At 27.1% G+C, this 22,172-nt stretch overlaps 1 protein-coding gene across 1 annotated transcript; it reads right to left on the bottom strand.

The window, feature by feature from the left end:
- Positions 1-110: 110 nt before the first annotated feature.
- Positions 111-20,625, bottom strand: LOC124499798 (uncharacterized). The gene is made up of 3 exons (XM_047063769.2): positions 19,411-20,625; positions 1,850-2,095; positions 111-1,772 (listed from the first exon to the last, which is right to left on the bottom strand). Exons 1-3 carry the CDS (start codon positions 19,934-19,936, stop codon positions 1,234-1,236), a joined length of 1,311 nt encoding a protein of 436 aa, XP_046919725.2. The 5' UTR covers positions 19,937-20,625; the 3' UTR covers positions 111-1,233.
- Positions 20,626-22,172: the final 1,547 nt, after the last annotated feature.

Raw genomic sequence — 22,172 nt, 5'->3', positions numbered from 1 at the left:
TGAATGAAAAAAAAATGCAAAATGTGAATAGGAACGTTGAAGAGAAAGAGTAAAAAAAAAATTAATCTAATTATAATGCAATAGAGAAAAAAAAACACGTGATGATAGAATAGAAGTTTCAAACAGATTTCATTCTTTTATTTTGTTTTTTGTTTTTTGTTTTTTTGGAACAACTCAATTTTCTGTTCTTGACAGCACGTTCGTTATTCGTGTTGTTTCAAGCAAAAAAAATAAAAAAATAAATAAATAAAAACGTTTTTTTCAGTCTGTTGAAATAGTTTTTTTTTCTGGAACAATCGCCATGATCTTTCGGTCAATATTTTCAAATGCGATTAATTGTACGTGGTGTTTATCATTTTTTGTTGTTGTTGTTGTTCAAATAAATCAATATCGAAAATAAAAAAAAACAATCAAAAGGAATCTATACGTGTTATCTGTTTATTCGTGATCTATCTATGCTCAAGAACTTATTGACATGATCACATGTTTATCATGAAACATGGAACATTTCAGAAAAAAATAGTATAAATTGAGTTAACCCTGTGTGTGTGCGAGTGTGTATGTATGTAAATTATGATCTGATTTGTTTGTAAAATGATTGTTGGACAAAAAAGTTTCATTTTCATTCCAATCAAAATATTAACATTGAACTAAATGTCCAAGCGTCAATCATTAATCAATAGATAATTGATCATCACATTTGATTAATTATGATGAAATTTCATTTTTTCAAAACAAAAAAAAAGCAATTGATCATTTGTTTGTGGTTGTTTTTCAGGAAATTTACAATTAGCCAATCAACAAATGTTTATGAAAAAAAATGCTAATCAAATTAGCTTGATTTTATCATCTGGATCATTTCGAAAATATTACAAATGATGATTGTCTGATGATAAGATGATTTTGAACAACAAGATTCATTGATACAACGATTGTTTTTTTTTTTTTTTTTGGTTTGCAAAATTTTTATTCACGTCAATTCTATATTTAAAAAGATATAGTTAGATAGATAAATTAAATAATAGCTTAATTCGTTTGTGTATGCATGTGTATGGGTGTGTGTGTGTGTGTGTGGGTGTGTATGATTGTTTTATTTATATTTAGGTTAATTGAAGAAAAATTGACAAATCGTTTAATGATGTAATTATATGATAATATAATTAATTGATGATTAATTGTGCATTGTAAATTATTTGTAATGTAATGTAAATTCGCTTGGTTTATTCGGTGGAATTAAAAATTATTATACGGATTGATTGCCATTGATGATGATGAGTGATGACTTGTTGTACCGGAAACGGATGATGTAGCAGTTGGTGTGGTTTGATGTTGTTGTTGTTGGCCAGATAAAGATTGATGCAATGATTGTTGTGATTGATGCTGTGATTGTTGTGGTGTTACATGATGATGATGATGATTATGATGATGGTGATTAAGATTTGATGTTATTGCCGTTGATGATTTATATGAAGATCGATTTGTTCGTTGTGAATATTCAGAATAACGTTCCATTTCATTTAAATGATGATGTGATTGTGAATGTGGATTTGGATGTGGATGTGGATTTTGATTTGCATGATGATTATGATGATGATGATGATGATGATGAGAAGCCGAATGATTTATTGGTCCCAATGGACCATAGCCAGGTGGCATACCATTTGATGAAAGTGATCCATGCAATGATTTACTTATCATTTGATTCTGTAGGCTACCAATTAGTTTTTTATTGGGTAAATATTCTGGATTCATAAATGCAGAATTCACTTCGCCTGTAATTTCAATGGATAATTATTCATATTTTAATTTTTTTGATTCATAACCATAAAATCCTAACATTCATTCAAACCTTTGTATTTAGTACCATTTGGTAAATAATGATCTGGTAATAATTTAACATAACGTGAACCAAGTACAAAAGCCAATATGGACAATACAATAGAATCGACAACACCAATCAATGCCAAAATGAATGCCCAACGAATACCACATTGGCCTAATGCATAGCTATCAGAATCATTGCCACAAACTTCACGTACAATCGGTGTATCCCAACCAATAGGAAAAATTAATACACCCACCAACATTGAGATGGCTATATAGGAGAAAAACAGAATAAACAGAATTATTAAAGTTTTCTTTTCACAAAAAATGATAAATGATCAACAATGAATGCAAATTCATAAAAATAAAAATGAACAAAAAAGAAAATTTGATGAACCTAGTATTTATTTTTTTTCTTCCCAAAAAAAAAATTAAATTAACGTTTTTTTTTGTTGTAACTTTGTTGTTGTTCCCATTGTAATTGGACAAGGACAAATTATTCCAAAAAAATTTTATTCTTCATACATAACACAATAGATTCATTTGATTTTTTCTGTCCATTCATTCATTTGATTTATATTAAATCATATGAACAAGAAAAAAAATGTGCTAAAAAAAGTAGTGAAACAACAAATTGAAATTGAATATTAAAAATGATCAATAATATTAATGATATGTGTGTGAATAACAAAAATATATACAAAATGAACTCAAATGGTAGACAAAATTTTCTTATTTTCAATGAACAATAGTTTTATCAGTTTATTCACATTTTATTCAAAGCACAAACACGCGCGCGCACACACACGTGCACATTTGAATGATTGTGGTTCCGAAAATAAATGAAAAAAAATGTATGAATTATGAATGCAACAAAAACGGTCAGCAAAAATCAATTAATTAATCTAATGACATTGAATTGATTTTCATTTTTGTTTTTATTCAATTTATTCATTACCTTTTTCATTTATTTCATTTGTTTGTTGTCATTTCATACTATTTCTTTGTTTTTCTCATTATACATTATATATGTACGTGAATACAATAATGAATTATTAGAAATCAAGATTTTTATCAATCTTTATGCGTAAATTAGTGACGACACATTCAGTTAGAACATCGATTAAGAAATTCTTATACTACTGAAAAAAAAGATTGAAATTCTAAGATTATTATGATCTGTACACACACACACACACACACACACCCTTGTGACAATAGATTTTGGCACCATCGTCAGTTGGTAATTTTTTTTCTTTCATTTATAAGATCACCCATGGTGATTTTATTTGATATTTATTGACAACGTGTCAAGATATAATCTTATAATCACAGCTGACGTTATTTTTTGTTCTCTTTTTTTCTATTTTCTGCTCCAAATCATTGATGCTGTTGCAAAAGCCTTGAAAGTCGTTATTACATCATCATCATCATCATATACAATTTTACAATAAAGCAAATGATGATGATGATGATGATGATCAAAATAATAATTATATATCCAAAAGAGAGAGAAAAAAAAATATTTTAAGACCATAGATGTGAATGAATGTGTTTAATGAAATAGATCATCATAGTAATGATAATATTATAATGATGATGATGATCATGATCATCAACATCATAAAGCCATTATTACCATAACCATAATCATTAGCTAGATATATATATATGTTATATAAAATAACACAATAGAAAGATGAAAATGTGTATAACAAGCAAACAATTTTTATAAAATATCTGATAATCGAGATTTTTATTCTCTTCTCAATCATCATCATGGTGGATTGCGTGCAAAATGTCATATCAAAGTGTCATGTTTGAAATGTTCAAATTGTTGAAATTCTTCAAAATATTTTTCATTGAAAGTAATAATAATTTACTAATTGATGCACAGATGATCATAGTGAAATGCAAAAATAATGTGGACACATAAAAAAAAATCATTCACGCATTCATAAAACGTGCGCTGAAACAAACAAACAAACAAAAAACACACGTAATATTGGATTAATTTTATTTATAAACATTTTTTCTCATTGATACGATTCATTATTATTGTCTATCCTGATGAATGTGTGTGTGTGTGTGTGATATATGAATGACCCCATATAGCCATAATTATAATCATCACCATATAAATGCGTGCAATATTGTTGTTGATAATGATTGAAAGAGAAGAAAAAAAAAAACTTCACGAATATAGCACATAAAGATGTGGATGTTAAATTGCTTCCACATATATGAAAAAAAACGTTATAATAACTTTATTATTATTTGATTATGATTGGATTTAAAATTTCGTTCATTTTCATTCACTCATTCATTCATTCATTGTTTGAAATTCGTTTATATAAGGAATCAACAACACGTTTTTCGTTTGAAATTCCATTTCACCATTATTTGAAGTGAATGTATATTTTGTTTGTTTGATTTATGATGGTCATCATATTTATTTATGTGTGTGTGTGTGGTGACTTTCGATATCGTCGATCAAGACCATCACCAATGTATACATTTCTGTTTACAAATAATTTCATGTTTTACATGATTGAATCTTTTGTTGTTGTTGTTGTTGAAAAAAAATATTTCAAAATTCATCTTGTTCATTCGTTTCACAGTCATAGTTTGTTTGATCAAATTTTTCGGATTTTGGTTTTTTTTCATGCAAAAAAAACAGACAAAATTCAATATCGCACCATCGTCCTTTCAATGTGAGAGAAAAATTTGCTCATCATTATCATTGTTGTTGATGATGATGATGATGGTTTTATTTTGCGGCCATTTTCAACAATTTATAATGAGTAAACTTTTCGTTGTCGTCGTCGTCGTCGCCGCCGTTGTTGTTAACGATGACTTGAGATACGAAAAAAAAATTGGAAAGAATATCATTGAAAATAAATGAAAATTTCATCATCATTCAAATTTAAAAGGCGCCAAAGTCAAAATCATCATGATCATGATCAAAAACGATGAATGGAAGAAAATTTTCTCTCCTCCCAAAAAAATCGAAATGGAAATAAATGTGAAAAAAAATTCATTTTTTTTTCTTCAATTTACGGTAAAATATGGAACAATGGATCAATGTATTTTTTTTTCTTTCTGGACAAATGGATCAAAAAAAAAATGAGCGAGCAAATAGTTAGTCAAAAATGATGATGATGATGTTTTTTTGATGGAACTTGAAAAAAAATTAAAACAAATATGATCCATCGAGGACACACACATACACTTGTAAGGAAAAATAGATAAATGGTCGAGGTCATTTGTTTTTTTTTTTCTTTTTTTTTGACTTTACTTTCTTTGTTTTTTTTTTGCCACTCAAATCAAATGTCATATTCATCGTCATCATTTTGTTGATTATAAAAATTTAATCTAGATAAAAACAAAAATCGATTATAATGATTATATAATGATTCAGTGGAAATATTCTGGAAAAAAAATGGATGGATCATTGTGTTGAGAACAAATGTGTGTGGAACTAGAAAAAGGAAGAATGAAATTTTTCTGTAATTTTTTTTCTTTTTTTGATTATCCTATCTGTCCGAAATGATGATTATGATGATGACAATTTAATTATCATCGCATTACTGCATAAACCTGTTGCTTCAATCATTATCATCATCATCATTAGCATATAGTCAAGCTATTTTAGTGTGTTGCATATATTATAGTGAAAAAAAATTGAGTTTGCTACAAATTACTATCACAAGTTAAGATGAAAGATGATTTTTTGTTTTCAAGAAAGATTCACGTATGAAAACAATGACAACCGCAACAAAACAAAACAGAAAACAGAAAAAAAACACTTGTTGAGCTTTTATCATTATGAAATATAACAATTCAAGTATGAATGTAGATGAATGAATAAAAAACTCTTAATGAATAGTTCACTTCATCTGAATCATTTTGTTGTTGTTGTTGTTTCATTTTTTTTCATCTTGTTACTCCATAACACGATGAATGAGAATTACTACTACTACTAATGGATTTGGAAACTTTTCTTCAACAATTTTTTTTTCTTTCGTTTCTGTCTTTCAATCATTCAGTACTTCATTTGATGATGATGATGATGATATCAGAAAAAAAATGATTTTGTTTTTTTTCTGTTGTTATTATTCTCATACAGATTGATTGACATTCGTCATTGCAACTGGTGAAACATTTAACAGTAACAATCGAGAAAAAAAAATGAAAATGAAAACCACTGAAAATGTACAATCAACATTGATGAAAGTGGTCAACAATGTTTCGTTATTGAATTGATAAACATTATCACATTTAATAATAAGTAAAAAAACAAATGGCACTTGATACGAAATTCATTTGTTGTTGTTGTTGTTGTTTTAATTCATTGATCAACATTGTTACTGAATGAAAAAAAAAATATTCATCATTATTATACAGAAGCAGGATCCATTTATGGATTTTTTTTTCCAGTACTTTTCATATCATTTGGAAATAAAATGCATTAAAGAAATTTTCCAGAAAAATTTCAATTCAAGTGTCATCTGTCATACCGGGTTTTCATCATCATCATCATCAAATTGATCCATCCAAGCAAAAAAATAAATAAAAAACACTTCTATACAACATCCAGGAAGTATGATAAGCATTTTCTTTTGCAAATAATAATTCATGATAATAATGGATATAATAAAGGAATGAGATTTTCTGTTTTTTTTTTTGTTTTTGTTTTTGGTTAAGTTGTACACACGATTTTTCTTTTTGTTTTATCCTCTTTTTTTTTATTTATTCATCAATGAAAACAATAACAATAACCAAACCTTTGAATTGACCTCATGGTCATTCTGCATGAAAAAAATCTTTTTTTTTTTTTTTTTGATCAAAATCATTCAACGATAATCAATGATAATTTGGAAAGTGTTTTTTTTGTGTTGAATAACGGGAAAAAAATTTTTTTGCTGTTGTTGTTGTTGTCATCATCAAGTTTACAACAGAACATTTTTGTTTCTATTATCAATCAAAACAAAAGAAAAATCGTGTGAACATATATGTGTAGGTGTCATGTATCAAAAACACTGAATTTAAATATGGGAATTTTACTTATACGACCAACACCGATTGTATGAAAATGAAATTTGAGATTAACGGATGATCCATAATTTTTTTGTTGTTGTTGTTGATGTCATACCTTTTTTGATTGAGAAGTAACGGTATAGTTTGAAGTTGGTTCATAAACACATCTCTTACTTATTTTCTATGCTTCCCAAAACCGTGGGGTTTTGTTAGTGAGTAATTAATAATGAAATGAAATGTTTTTCGTTCATTTTACTCTTACTTTGGTTTTTTTTTGAAGTTTGGCTATTCAATGCAAATTTTTTTGTTTTGTTTTGTTTATAATTGTATAATTACAAGTTGTTACAAGAAACATTTCAACATAATATACTACACAAACTATTATTGTGATGATCTGAACAATACAAAAATCATTCATTAACAACAACAACAACAACGAAAAAACAATTCTAAACGATGAAAAAATTTTAGAATGAATGTGTATGATGAAACGCATTGATAAGGTGATATAGAACTCGTAAACAAAACAAAAAAAAATGTAATTGGTCTAATATACAAGTGGTGGCAGCACCAAACGATTTGATTTTGTTTTGTTTTGTTTTGTGTTTATATATTATGTGAATGATAAATTCACAACACATCTGCCAATCATGCATGATGATCACTTTATCGTTTTTTTTTCGGTTTCTTATATTTTGATCATGGTGATCTCGAATCAACGCAGAAAAAAAAATCTATATAAATCTTGCTTGTCATCATCATCATCATCTTTATTATTTTCAAAAATAATAAAAATGATTATGGAACAAAAAATGAAAAAAAAAATAATCATTGCTCATGACGATGATGATGATGATGATGATGAACAGCACCTAAAAAATTTGTCTTTTCCTACATTATATGGCAACCATTCATTGTTCTATTCATCATCTTCTATTATTATATATTGCATTTCATATATTCTTTTTTTTCGATTTGATTGTGGTCACATTTGTTTTTTTTTTTTTTTTTTTTTGGTTTTAGATCCGATAATAATAAACCATAACCATTGAATATGATGAATAGAAAGTTGAAAGAATTGAAGAAAAATTTGACATCATCAAACGATCATCATCATTATGATTATCATGATCATCATCATCATGATCATTTTTTTTTCATCTTTTATCAAAATTGTTGATGATGATAATGATTATGATGATCATCATATTTTCTTTTTTTATTCTTCTGCAATAGAAAAAAAGGTGCACACATAGGAAAAGCTAATTCGTCTATATTATTTTTTTTCTTTCAAATAAAAATCTCGATATGATGAAAAATTGATTGGCCACAAAAAGTGGCCACACACACACACACATATACACACACACACACAGCAATCAAATCAGTCTGAATGACACATATGTGTGTGTGTGTTGTGCATCTGATTATAATATTCAATCAGAGAGGAAAAAAAATTTGACAAAAATCTTAAAAAAATCATAAATCAATTCAGATATGAATTCACAAATGGAGAAAAAAAAACACAACATGTAAAAGATTTGCTTTACAACAGAGCCAGTGTATGATGATTGAAACATATAAATAAAAATTGATGATAATAATAATCCGAATATAAAATTAGAAATGTGGAAATTAATTATAAAAAATGACTACTACTACTACTACTACTACTAGTGCTAAAAGTAGTCAGAGAATAGAACACACACACACACACACACAGACAGACAGAGAAACAAGAAAAGAAAAGAAAAAAAAACAGGGATCGTCAACGTGCATAAATCTTTGATTAATATTAATATTAAGCTTCTGAAATGGTTGTAAACAAACAGAAAAAAATGGCTTTTTTTTTACTTTCTTCACAATTTTTATTTTTTCATGCAATTTGTGTGTGTGTGTAGATAGAATCTATTCCAATAACACTTCATGTTTAATGGATAAAATCAGGATTAGAAAATAAGAATAAAAAAAATCAACTCAACGATGAACAAAACAAATGTGTCATTGAAACATCTCACTATCAAATTATTGATTGTCTAGTATTGTTGCCACTGTAGATGGCAATGTTTTTTTTTGTTTTTGTTTTTGTTTTTTGAGAATCATCCAATCCAATATTTGTGTGTGTATGTGTTTGTATACGATCTGTGATTTGAATTAATTTGATAATAATCAAGAAAATGAACAAAATGTTTCAACATTGGCAAATGGTTAACATTTCATTGAATATATCCACATAATATTTTGATTGATATTTGTATCAAATTTTTAGATACAAACATTCATTAAATATCAACAGTAAACACTGAATAATAATAATAAATTACTACACTATTCATATATGAATTCTCTGCTTTTTTTATTTTATTTTATTTTTTTTTTGCCAATTACTGTATCACTGAAAATTGTTTTCATACGTAACATGACTGTTTTTTTTGTTTTGTTTTGTTTTGAAAAATTGATTGTTATAAATATGGCAACAACAACAACAACAATAAATGAATGAATGAATGCAAAAGAATTCATGTCCACATACATATTTAGCATTATTATATGAATAATAGGTCTAATCATCGACTTCGTCATCATTATTATCAACGTAGTTTAGTTTGAAATAAAAAAAAATAATGGGATTTGAACAAAAAAAATCGATGCAAAATATATATTGCTCAATTCAATTCAATTATAAGCTATATAGATAGAGATAGATGTTGTTATATTGTTTAGCATCGATCCAAACAAACACATAGCAGTAGTGTGTGTGTGTGTGTGTGTGATTGTTTCTTTGTTATTTTTTCAATAATTTTTGAATATTTTAGCACTTAACATATAGGTGGTCTATATGAATATTTTTGTTTTCACTCTTTTTTTTTCTGTCTTTGACGTTTTTGTTGTTTGCAAGAAGAAGAAGAAGAAAAAGAAGGGGGAAACCAAATACATTTGTTTAGGGCAAATCAATAATTTATGTGTGTGTGTGTTGCCATTTAGATAAGAATGAAAAACGATTCTAAGACACATAACACATAATTGTTGTAAATCAAAAAATAAAAAAAAATACATTTTGCATTTGTATGGCAAATTACAAGTGTTCATTGTTTGTAAACATTAGCACTCTGTTATTTTTCAGTGTCGAAAGATTTCTTTGGTCCATCAAGAGAGCAAGCAAGAGAGAATGTAAATGTGAAATTTTTGACAATTCAATTTTTGACAATCCAAAACAAGATTCAATCATATTTTTTTTATGACCGATTATTATTGACTGAACCGATTGTTATTTTTTTTGTTCAATTGAAAGATTTATTGTATATCATCATCATCATCATTAGTGGATAGTCAAAGATAGAAAAAAGAAACATTCATGTTATTTTTTTATTCCTGTTTTACAAATTGTTGCCAAAAAAAAATGATAACTACATGAATATTGACATTGAAAAAATGTGAACAATAACATTTTGTTCAATGATGAACACACACACACACACACAACCTGTTGCATTCATTTTTGTTATAATTTTGATGAAAATGATGAATTATAAATGATATATGATAATTAATACTGCTAAAAACTACGTTATAATAATTTGCATCGATCGATGAATGAATGAATGAATGGATGGGTTTCCATGTTTTCATGTTCACCCTTTTTTTACCATCATTATTATTAATGATAATGATGATGATAATGGTGAAACCAAATTGAATTTAATTGAATATAATGAGAAACAGAACGAAAAAAAACGTGCCACATCATAAAACAATCAAATTCAGTCAAAGCAAATGAATGAAGGACCATCATCAAATAATTGAACTATACTAAACAGGTAGAAAATTCAACTGGTTGATTGCAATAATAAGCCATTTATTTGGATTTTGATTGATGTTTTTTTTTTGATGTTCGCTTCGATTGAATTGAAATTGATTCTTTTCTATTCTTTTTTTTCTTTCTTTCTATAAATTTGTTTTTCGCCCAAATGTGCATGTGCTGTGTGTTAGAAGAAAAAAAGATAATCACCTCGACAATCTGTAATGTCTAAAAATAACAACGCCACCGCCAACGGTTATAACAAATTGTTTCGTGTGAAAAAATCTGTTGTGCTATTGTTGTGGCCAATTTTACCGTTTTTTTTCATTTTAGTTTTCTATCCATTTGTGATTAGGTTCAAAGACAAATGAAACGACCATCTTTTCACTGTGTGTGTGTTTTTTTTCATTGATTAGACAAAATAATGAACATTTTTATTGAAAAAAAAATCGATAGAATGAGAATAAGAAAAAAAAGCTGAAATTCAATCAATGATAAATGTTCATGAGAACACTGAAAGTGTGTCTGTGTGTGTATGTCCAGTGAAAATGAACGTTTTTTTTTTTTTTTTTTTTTTTGGTTTATTTCAATTAAAATGAACAAAAATAAAATGACCAAATCATGACACTAGATAATGAAAATGATATGGATTATGATTGTTGTCGATGGTCGATTATAAACTATTGGCCATACATGAAACACAAACATCAATTGTCTAACAATAAAAAAATTGAATAAATAATAATGACCTATAAGTGTGTTGATCATGAAACAAAAAAAAAATTCAAATTGATTTTTATTCATAATTCAAGTTTCGAATATATATTGAATTACACAATCACGATATATACGGGATCATTTCATTGAATTTTTTTGTTTTTGTTTTTGTTTTTGTTCATTTTGCATTTATAATGCAATTATAATCATTATTTATTATTATTATTGATGAGAAATGATTATCGATTATTGGCAATTGTTCAAATTATTCTGTCCAAATAAAAACAATAACAACATATGAACAAATGGGACACAATTCTATTTTTTTTTCTTTTCTACAAATCCCACACAAATCGTTCATCATCGATAAATTTATCAATTCAATTGTTTCATCAGTCTGATGAATCATTATAAATGTATTGTCCAATTATGATACGATTATTGAAACTAGAAAAGAAATCTGTGTGTGTGTGTGTGGGTTATTATAGATAGATTCACAAATTAGCATACAATTGATTCATCATAAGTGAAGAAAATTCTCATAAATTAATAATAATGAAAAAATAAAAAATTCCAAAAAAATCCAAAGATGGAAACACTGTGTTTGAAATTGTTTCATCCTTGAATTCATAATGTCTCGGTGTATTTTTTTTTCTCTCTCTCTCTCTCACCAAAACAAACGTACAATATGGCCTATTCATTTTTTTGTTTTGGATGAAATTAAATGTTGAATTTGGCTTTGTTTTAATTTAATGAAACAATCAGCCAAAAAAACAAAAAAAAAGTTTTGTATTTTCATGTTCAGCATTGCTGTGTTTATACGCCAACGATTTTTTTCTTGTTTCGGGTCAATTTGTGTTGATTGGATTTTTTTTTTTGTTCATTTATGAGACATTCTCATTCATTTCAGCATTGTTGCTGATGTTTAATTGATTTTCATTTTGTTTTCATTTGTAAAAACGGAAAATTCTCATTTTTTTTTTCTCAAAAAATTAAAGGAAGTAAATTCCATCAAAAAACAGAAACGTTTGTAATTTGTAATGACAACGAAGAAAAAAAAATGAATGTAAGATAATTGAAAATCCGAAAAGAAAATGACATGATAATAGAATTTGACGCCCTCAGGTATCAATATGATCATCATTATCATTGTGTCATGACGATGATGATGATGATGATGATGATGAAGCTCGTCGATGATGTAATCTTTAGATTTAGATTTAACAAGAAAAAAAATTTCCCACACATAATCACCAATAGTTTGTTACAAGTGTATGTGTATACTCATTTCATATACAAAAAAAAAAATCTGGAATGGAATTAATAGGAAACGAATGGATCACAGTATTTTTTTTTCTTTAAATCCAAAACGTACATCGTGTTTTATATAAGAAAAAAAAATCTAGGAAGATGAAACAAACAAACAAAAAAAAATTTCACATTCATTAGTTACAACAAATAACAACAACAGCAACAAATTCGTGATCATCATCAACGTTTTCATTTTCAAACATTTTATTTATTTTTTTCAATTAGAAAATTTCAATCGGAAGTAATGTGTTTAAGTAATGAAGAAAATGAAAACATAGACACGAAGACAGATTAGTTGGTCAGATTTATCAAAAAAAAACAAAGAGGTAAAACTAATTAATGAAAAAGATGAATTTTTAAATGAGAAGATTTTGAAGTGTTGAAGAAAACAAAAAAAAAACACCGTATACACTAATAATACCGAATGGTAAAATGATTTGTCCCTGATCATCATCATCATCGTCATCACCATCATCAGGTAGATTTATTAGTAAAAAATTTTTTTTTAAATTTTATACTTCCTTTATCGATGAAAATTTTTCCTACAATCGATATTTTTTTCCTCTTCAATCATCATTTATCATCATCATCACCAATAAATTTGTTTGTATCGATACATTACATCAATCGATAACCGATAATAATGTTCATGGTGATGATAATTTAGCCAAATAATATTTGTAATGGATAATAAAAAAAAATCGTGAACAGGAAGGATAAATATTAGCTGAATAAACAAAAAAAAGATACAGCCATATATTAAATGATTATTATTTAATTTTCAATCAAGTTAATCGATATAAGAAAATTAATTTTTTGAACAAAAAAAAATCACAATTCTCAGTGCTAATGATGTGTGCAGGCAAAATAAGGTAAAAAATAACACAAAAACAGCAGTTTTGGTGTGTGTGTGTGTGTGAAGAACACAAGATTTCAAAAAGGAAATTTAAATTTTCATTCTGAATTATTTTCATTGTTTATATATGTTGTTGTTGTTGTTGTTGTTGTTTTGAAAATAATAATCATCATCATCATTATTTGTTTGTGTTTTTCATTCATTTTTTTTATCATATTTGGTAATTGGTGGTGTCAAAAAAAAAACGACAACAACAACAAAATGATTCACAAATTGTTTGGCCACACAAATGATCACTATTTTTTGTTTTGTTTTGTTTATCCATAATAAGAAATAATAATAATCACCATTTTACCTGTGTTGGAATATATAAGATTTACATGATAATGATAAAATGGCCAACTGACTGAATGATGTCTAATGTGATATGAATACAATCATGACATGTGATTTTATTTATTTCATTTTTTTTCTCTCATAAACCCAACAATTATGGTTTCGAGGTATTTTTTCTTCTTCTTCTTCATCAGATAATCTATGCAAATGTTGCACCATTTTTTTTTCTTCTCTATAATCTACAAATCAATCGTGATGATCATTTGCACACACACACACACACAAATGTAGAAAAATTCATCATCATCATCATCATGGATTATTATTGGATCAACATATCGATATATCATATATCAAGTTGGATGATAATAATTTCCCGTTTATGCTGATAATATTCATTTTTTTTTATTTTCATTAGGTAAATGAGAACAAAAAAAAGAGCAAATCGCGATAATCTTTTGACACGTACAAATGATATGAATTAATGATTTTTTTTTCTCATTTCTTAATCGATAATGGCTTAGTGGGTGGAATATTAATTAATATAAACTTAAGGTGAATGAATGAATACGATCATCGCATCGTTTTTTTTCTGGAGATTATGATCACATCTTGCATCTATGATTATCATATGATATGCGTGTATATCTATTAACCATAGACAAATGATTCCTAAATAACGTGACTTGTTGTTGTTCTCTGTTCGATTTACTATAAATAAATCAACCATTTCTTTCTGGCTTTTTCTTGTGGCTTCTGAATATGATGATGATGATTGGTTATAATGAGAAAAAAAAATAAATTATAAATTTTCCATCCATTTTGGCCATCTATAATCATGTGTTCATAAAAGCTGTATGTTGAATTTTTTATTTTATTGTTTGAAAACAACAAACATCACCATAAATTTGTTCTGAATATTTTGGATTTCCGATTTTTTTTCTTGATCGTTTGTTTTGGCTAAAAAAAAAGACACCAATAAACTTTTGCTAGTGTTCATTGATGAAACATGAAAATATCTGACAAACAAACAAGAGACGGTCGAGAAAAAAAAATTCAAGAAATCTGATAATATCATCAACAATCTAGCATCGTATAATCAAACAAACAAACAAAAATTGTTGTTGATTTTAATAATTATCATCAATGACAGATATTTTTGGCCCAAACTAGGAAAAAGAGAGCCAGAGGGAGAGAGAGATGAATTATTTTCGTTTTAATTGCTGGGTCACACACATGCACATACATATGCAAGATAGGTCACATCGGATACTGATGATAATGATGATTAAAAATTGTTTATATGAAAAATATTTTTAGACGATGATGATGTCAAATTCAAAGAGAAAAATTTTTTTTTGTTTTTGTTTTTTATTCATATATAAAACAAAAACAATGATAATGATGAGATAATGACCATAATATGTGTGTGTGTGTGTGCGACTGATGTTTGTGTTTATGTAGTCGATCATCAACAATTAAAAATGACCAACTAACTTAAAGTTTAAATTGTTGATGATGATGGTGATGATAAAACAAAACAAAACAAAAGCAAAAAAAAAAAAAAAATAAACGATTGTTATACGACTGCGAGAGAAACAAAAAAAAACTAAATTCTCACCAGAAAAAAAAATCATGTCCACAAAATGTGTGGTGGCATCTTTAATTATGGCAATGATTCGAAAATATCTTCGTTTTTTGTTGCTGTCAAAGATACCAGTATGACCTATATGACAAAAACGAACACACACACACACACACACACGCTTAATGAGAATTATTTTTAGTTTCATTCACTTCATTTTGGGTTAACTTGAATCAAAATTAAATTTAGCTATAAATGTGGATGGATTCTTTTCTTCTTTTTTCACAAATTTAATTGTAAATAAACATTTCTATATGAATTCAGTACATCAGTTTAATTTCATTCACATGTCAATATATAAATAAAAAAAAAGATAATAATCATTGAATGTTAGACAAATGACAAAGAATTGTCCGAAATAGAAAAAAATTGAATAGAAATTTCCGAAAAAAGCCACCATCCAAATGTGAATGAATGAATCAAATTTTAAACTGGAAAAAATTTTTTTTTGTTACAAATTAAATGTAATTGAATGATCAATGAGAAAACGATGTTACCAAAAGAAAAATGAACAAAAGAAAATTTTTATTTCATTCCATATTGTATCAACAACAACAACATGATGATGATGATGATGATAACATGGAAAATCAATTGAAACAATCATGTTTTGTTTGATCGATAAAATTCATAAGAGACAAAGAAAATAAACAAAACAAAAATTGATCATACGATCGATCCAATCGATTGATTCATTCATCATTGATTGTTTTTTTTTTATTCACAATGCCTTTTCAACACAAGAAAGCGTCCGGTGAATAGGAAAAAAAATCATATGGATGTGATTGGAATTTTTTAATCAAAAAAATCAAATCAAATATGCAGAACTAGGAGAACAAATTTTTTTTCCCCATGAATGACTTGCACAAACAAGAAAAAAAAGTTGTTTCATATGGTTTTCACTTTTCGTTTTGATGATGATGATGATGATGATTTGTTTACCTAGTGATGAACTCGAAAATGAAATAAAATAAATGATGATATTCTCACATCCAATAATGATGACATTTTTCATTTTTTTTGTTCACGTTGTTCATCAATTCACAAACATTTTCAACATCAAAATTCATAAAATTCATCATAACTAGACCTTTGTGTTTGAAAAGATTCATTTTGATTTTGATTTTTTTTTCTTCATTTTCTTATTGAAGATGATTGTTATGGTTCACAATGACAATAAGATTGCATTGATGATGTGTGAAAAAATTCCATTAAAATAAAACAGAAAATCCAGAAATAAAAATCGATAGAAAAAAAAAATTGAAATTTTTCATGTGTGTGTGTGTGTGTGTTTGATTGAGGGATTGAAATTGAAATTTTTTGTTTTCTGTAAATATTTTCTTTTCTTTTATAAATGTGAAATGAAAATGGCGAAAAAAAAATTCGTGCATTTTGATCATGCCGTCAAAACAAAAAAACATTCAGTTCAAACCAATGATTTTGTTAGTGGAAAGGATTAAAAAAAACGAGTAGCAAAAAAACCAACAAAAAGCATACACACATTATTATCAATCGATTGATTCATTCAATGCGAAAAAAATGTCTTTTTTTTCCATCTGATACCTGGAAAACAAAATCCACACGGAAACGATGATGAATGAATGAAACATTGTCGTTGTTTGCAAACAAAACAAACACCAAATTATTCAAATTTTTCACTTCACCACTGAAGAACACTATCTGTCAATCAAAATCGTATTCACATAAATAGTGAGTGTCATTATCATGATGATAATGATAATTTTAAAACAAATTTTACAATTAAAAAAAACAGTTTCAAAATTTTTTTTTCTTTCACTCACAATTGCCCCGGTAGTGATTCATTCATAATGGAACGATCCATCATCGAAGATTTGATCATTTTTTTTTTGTTTGTTTGATTCTATTTTCCATACATCATTAACATCATCATCATCATTATTATTTGTTCAGCATTTTGATTCAGTTTGTTCGTATCGTTGTATGCATAGATAACAAGTCAATTTAGTCACCGACTTTGGCATTATTCATTTTTTTTTTTTGTTGAATGATTGTGTGTATGTGTCTGTGTGTGTTTGTTTTCATCTGTCATTCATAAAACTAGGTTCGGTTTTGGTTTTCCGTTTCATTTTGTTTCACATTTTATTTTGCAAACAATACCAAACAATGTTCCATTTTAAATGTTGTATATAATATGCATTCAATTCAATTCAATTCAATTTTTCTTTTTCATTTTTATCATTTGATATTGTACCAATGTTTTGTTATTGTTTTGTTTTGTTCTGTTTTTGATAAGCATGAAATTGATTTTAACCTTAATTCATTTGATGATGAGAATCATAAAAAACAAGTTTTGAATTTTATTAATGGCAAAACAGAAGAATATGAGTCATGTTATTATTATTCTACACCAAATAGTTATCATTGAAATTGAATGATTCAAAAAAAAATGAATAAATTTTTTTTTCTTCTCATGTGTTTGTTCAACACGATAATATATAATAATTATAACTGTCATTTGCTTCGGGCAATCCAATAACCCAGATAAATATTATATATAAATAATCATTATCATCTTTTTTTAGCAAGGCAAATCAAGTGAGAAAACAAATCGATTTGAAATTCGGAATTGAAAGCAAAAAATGTTGATCAAAATGGAAAATTTATTTTCATCATGATCATCATTATCAAGATCAACATCATCATCATCATCATCATTGCCAAGAGTGGTAGTTATTTTAGTGGTAGAGCATCTCAATTATAATTTAAATAAATATATAAAAACGTTTATACACTAATGATATGATATTGTAAATTATCAAATTCAATAGAATTTCAACAGATTTTTAGCAAATGAACACAAGATAATTTCGGAACTAGAAAACAATCAATCCAACATTTTCGAAAGAAGATTTAAAAATTTAAACTCATTGAAATAGGGGAAATAAAATGCCTCAACAATCAATCAATATTTGCGAAAATATGAAAAAACAAAAGAAAAAAAGCATCGTATTCTACGTCTGTGTGTATGTGTGTGTGAATGATTATTAATCAGTTGCTACTGCAACTTTTAACCATTCGCATTCAAAATCATTGAATATAATGAGAAAAGAATGAAAAATGAAGGAGAAAAAATTTGATTAAAATAATAACGACGATTTACCTCACACACACACACACTAATACAATAACGGAATGTAAATCTGTTCGTATACAACAATTCGTGACAAACAAATACAATGATAATAATAATGATGATGATGATGATGATAATAATATTAATAATAATGGATGGATAATACCAAATAAATACCTACAACAAAACCAAAATAATCAAACCAGGCGCCTTATGTCACGATCATTGGCACGAAAAAAAAACAACAACAACAACAAAATCAAATGAAATGAAACGAAAACAATTTAATACCATACACCTGTGTTGATGTGATTGAGAAAAAAAAAGAGAAACACAGATAACAATAACTTTTTTGAAACATTTTCACATAATAAATAGAAAAGAAAATTGTCATTTATTTTGTTATGGAGCAGTTCGGTGCCATCGATCATCAATCGATCGATTCGATCATCAATTTAAATATGTTTGTGATCTATTGAACCGAAATTCAAACAAACACAAACTGATGATATAGCTGACTGTTCGCATTGGCTTTTTTTTCGCATATGAAAATGATAATAATGAATATTAATGAATGGCTAACGGGTTTGTTTGCACACTATCTCACTTATTATTGTCAATGTCAAATTAAGCATGTTTATAATTATCATTGCCAGATTGGAAAAGAATTATTGTTCAATTTGTTGTTGTTTGTATCAAACAAACAAAAAAAAATTAAAATTGAAATGATTGAAACAATAGAAAAAAAAATTTTCATTCAAACATACCGCATGATAGTTGAATCCAACCACAAACATGAAATACGGTTGATGAATGAAGAAAAAAGAATAAAACCATTGATAATACGCATAATGATGAAAGGCAAACAGAAAGACCAACAAATACGGTTGCCGCACGAAATGCAGGTGTCTGTATTGTACTAAAATCATCTAATCGTCCTTCACAGATTAAATCTTGTCCATCTTGTAATAGGCGACATGATCGCCAAAGACCAAAATAGCCGGTACCACGTGATGTAGCCGTATCGCCTAACCATTGTGGCTGTACAAATACGACCATATTTATGATGGAAAAACAAAGTGAAAATACTGCCCATAATACACCGATTGCTTTACTATTACGAGCATAAAGATAACGATTATCTAGATACATATCACCACTACTTGTTTCACTATATTGTCCAGCCGACATCATTTTTGGTGATTGATCATTAATGATCTTCGACATAGACATTGGAAACTTTGAATTTGATATTATCTTGGTGTTTTTTTTTGTTTTAATAATGTTCAACATTCACACTAAATCAATCATTCAGTCAATCAATCAATCAATCACTGATTTCAAGGAGAAAGAGAAAAATGTCACCATGAAAAAATCAACAACAACAACAACAACAAAAAAAATAGTGAAACAATTCATTTCAATCGACAACAACAACAACAACAAAATTTTTTATGTATCGAACAAGTTGATTTTATGTTTCGTATTCTTAAAGTTGATGTTATAAGATAAAAAATAAACTTTTGAAAATTAAAACCATGTCACCATTATTGTTGTTGGTTTTGTTGTTGTTGTTGTTGTGACTAAACGAAAAAAAAAAATCGTTAATGTCAATCACACGATTTTTTTATGAGTAATCAAAAAAAAAAAAAAAAAACACAAGATCAAAAATTTACCAATCAACTGAAATATAAAATACGGATTTTTTTTTTAATAGACAGAAACAAACATTCATTCATCCATTTGATTTGATGGTGATGAAGATGAAGATGGTAATGTCAAAAAAAAAAAATAAAATAAAATGAATATAATTTCTCCATTAAAATCAATGAAGCATTTCAATGTGGTTGACAAAACTAAAAAAAAAAACCAGAATGAAAACCGAATAATGTACGAAGAAATTTTCGTTTTTTAAAATCACACACACACACACACACACATGCACATAAACAACGATGCTTAACAATATCCAAATACTGAATGAAAATAAAAAAAAAATTCCAAAGAAGAAAAGAAAAGAAAAGAAAAGATTGGCTAAATGATGATTTTTTTCTTTCGATGATTATTATCATTATCATCATCATCATCATCATCATTGAATGGCAAAACATCTCAAAAGAGAGAGAGAGAGAGAGAGAGAGAGAGAGAGAGAGAAAGGAGACAAATTTTTTTTTTTTTGAAAGAGAATTTTATTATTTTACCATGTTATCCATGTATCCACCTTTATATGTTTTTTTTCCATTTTCTCTCCTTTCTCTTATGTTTTTTTTTTCATTTCTATTCAACTTTATATTGGGTGTGTGTTGTTGTTAGTCGATATATTTGTGTGTGTGTGTAGGATTAGTGAATCATTCTATCGCGCCAAAATCATGTTCATTGCTTGTAAATAAAAATAAAAAAAAATATTTAAATATTACGAACTTTACAATAATCAATGGATTCTGGTCATTTCATTGTTGTTGTCATTCACCTTGATTGAATGTATTTTTTTTTGTTTTGTTTACCCTCGATAAAAAAATGTCAATGAATGATAAATGAGAATGACGTGCAAGTAAAATTAATGATAATGTCAGAATGATGAGAGAGAAAAAAAAACTAAATGTCAAATGACCATTGTCTCATTTGATCATTTGAACAATGCATAAAGCGTAAACAAACACAACAACAAGATTCTAAATACACAAACACTAACCATAGTCAGTTTTTTTTCACGAATTCACAAATGGAAATGATGAAAAATTCCATCAATACAATGTTTTTTTTGCACGTTTTCACGTCATATTCATCATCCTTTTTTAATAATAATTTCAAACAAAAATTCGACATGAGATATTTGTTTTTTTTTGGACACGAAACACGTGTAATGATTATGGGGAAAAAGTTCAATTTTTCTTCAAACGTCCGTAAACAAATGATAAATTTACAATTTTAATGTAATCATCAAATGTAAAGAAAAATTTTTGAACGAATAAGAGAAACAGAAAAAAACGATTAATTAATCAATCGTTTAGCACATCAATGATTAACGTATGTCTTTGATCATTGAATCCATTTTGATTAACTCGTTGATTTAATTGTACATCCACCTACATTATTGTCGATATCAAAAAAAAAAACAAACAAACAAACAAACAAAAATTGATGTTTATATCAAAATTTTTTTGTTTGAAACAAAAATTTTCTGTTAAAATAAGACTTCATTATCATCATTAACATCATCAATATCACCATCATCAAATATATTGCTTACCATTTCCGTACAAAAACAAGGTGCGGCCAATACTATAGTGCTAAATGATGATTATTATGTCAATTATATATATTGTTGATGATCATGAAAATATGAAATAAAGTGAAGACAAGTTCAAATGATTGTTGAATTTTATATATTTTCACATTCGTTTGTTTTTAACTAAGAATAAATGACTGACTGATCACAGCTGGTTGGTTTTAACGATAAACAATTGAAATCATCAACAAACACACACACACACACACACACAAAAATAAACAAGCTGTAAACAATTGT

Source organism: Dermatophagoides farinae, chromosome 5 (genome assembly GCF_024713945.1).
Source record: "Dermatophagoides farinae isolate YC_2012a chromosome 5, ASM2471394v1, whole genome shotgun sequence".
NCBI classification, from domain to species: domain Eukaryota; kingdom Metazoa; phylum Arthropoda; class Arachnida; order Sarcoptiformes; family Pyroglyphidae; genus Dermatophagoides; species Dermatophagoides farinae.
This window is presented reverse-complemented; position numbering and strand designations above follow the sequence as displayed.

Bases quoted from the DNA above. Each gene is read 5' to 3' on its own strand.
- LOC124499798 (XM_047063769.2), bottom strand. From the start codon at position 19,936: ATGTTGAACATTATTAAAACAAAAAAAAACACCAAGATAATATCAAAT. The intron at 2,096-19,410 runs GTATGTTTGAAT...TCTCCTATATAG, and splicing joins TTGGATTCAACTATCATGCG to CCATCTCAATGTTGGTGGGT. The intron at 1,773-1,849 runs GTTTGAATGAAT...TTGAAATTACAG, and splicing joins AAATGGTACTAAATACAAAG to GCGAAGTGAATTCTGCATTT.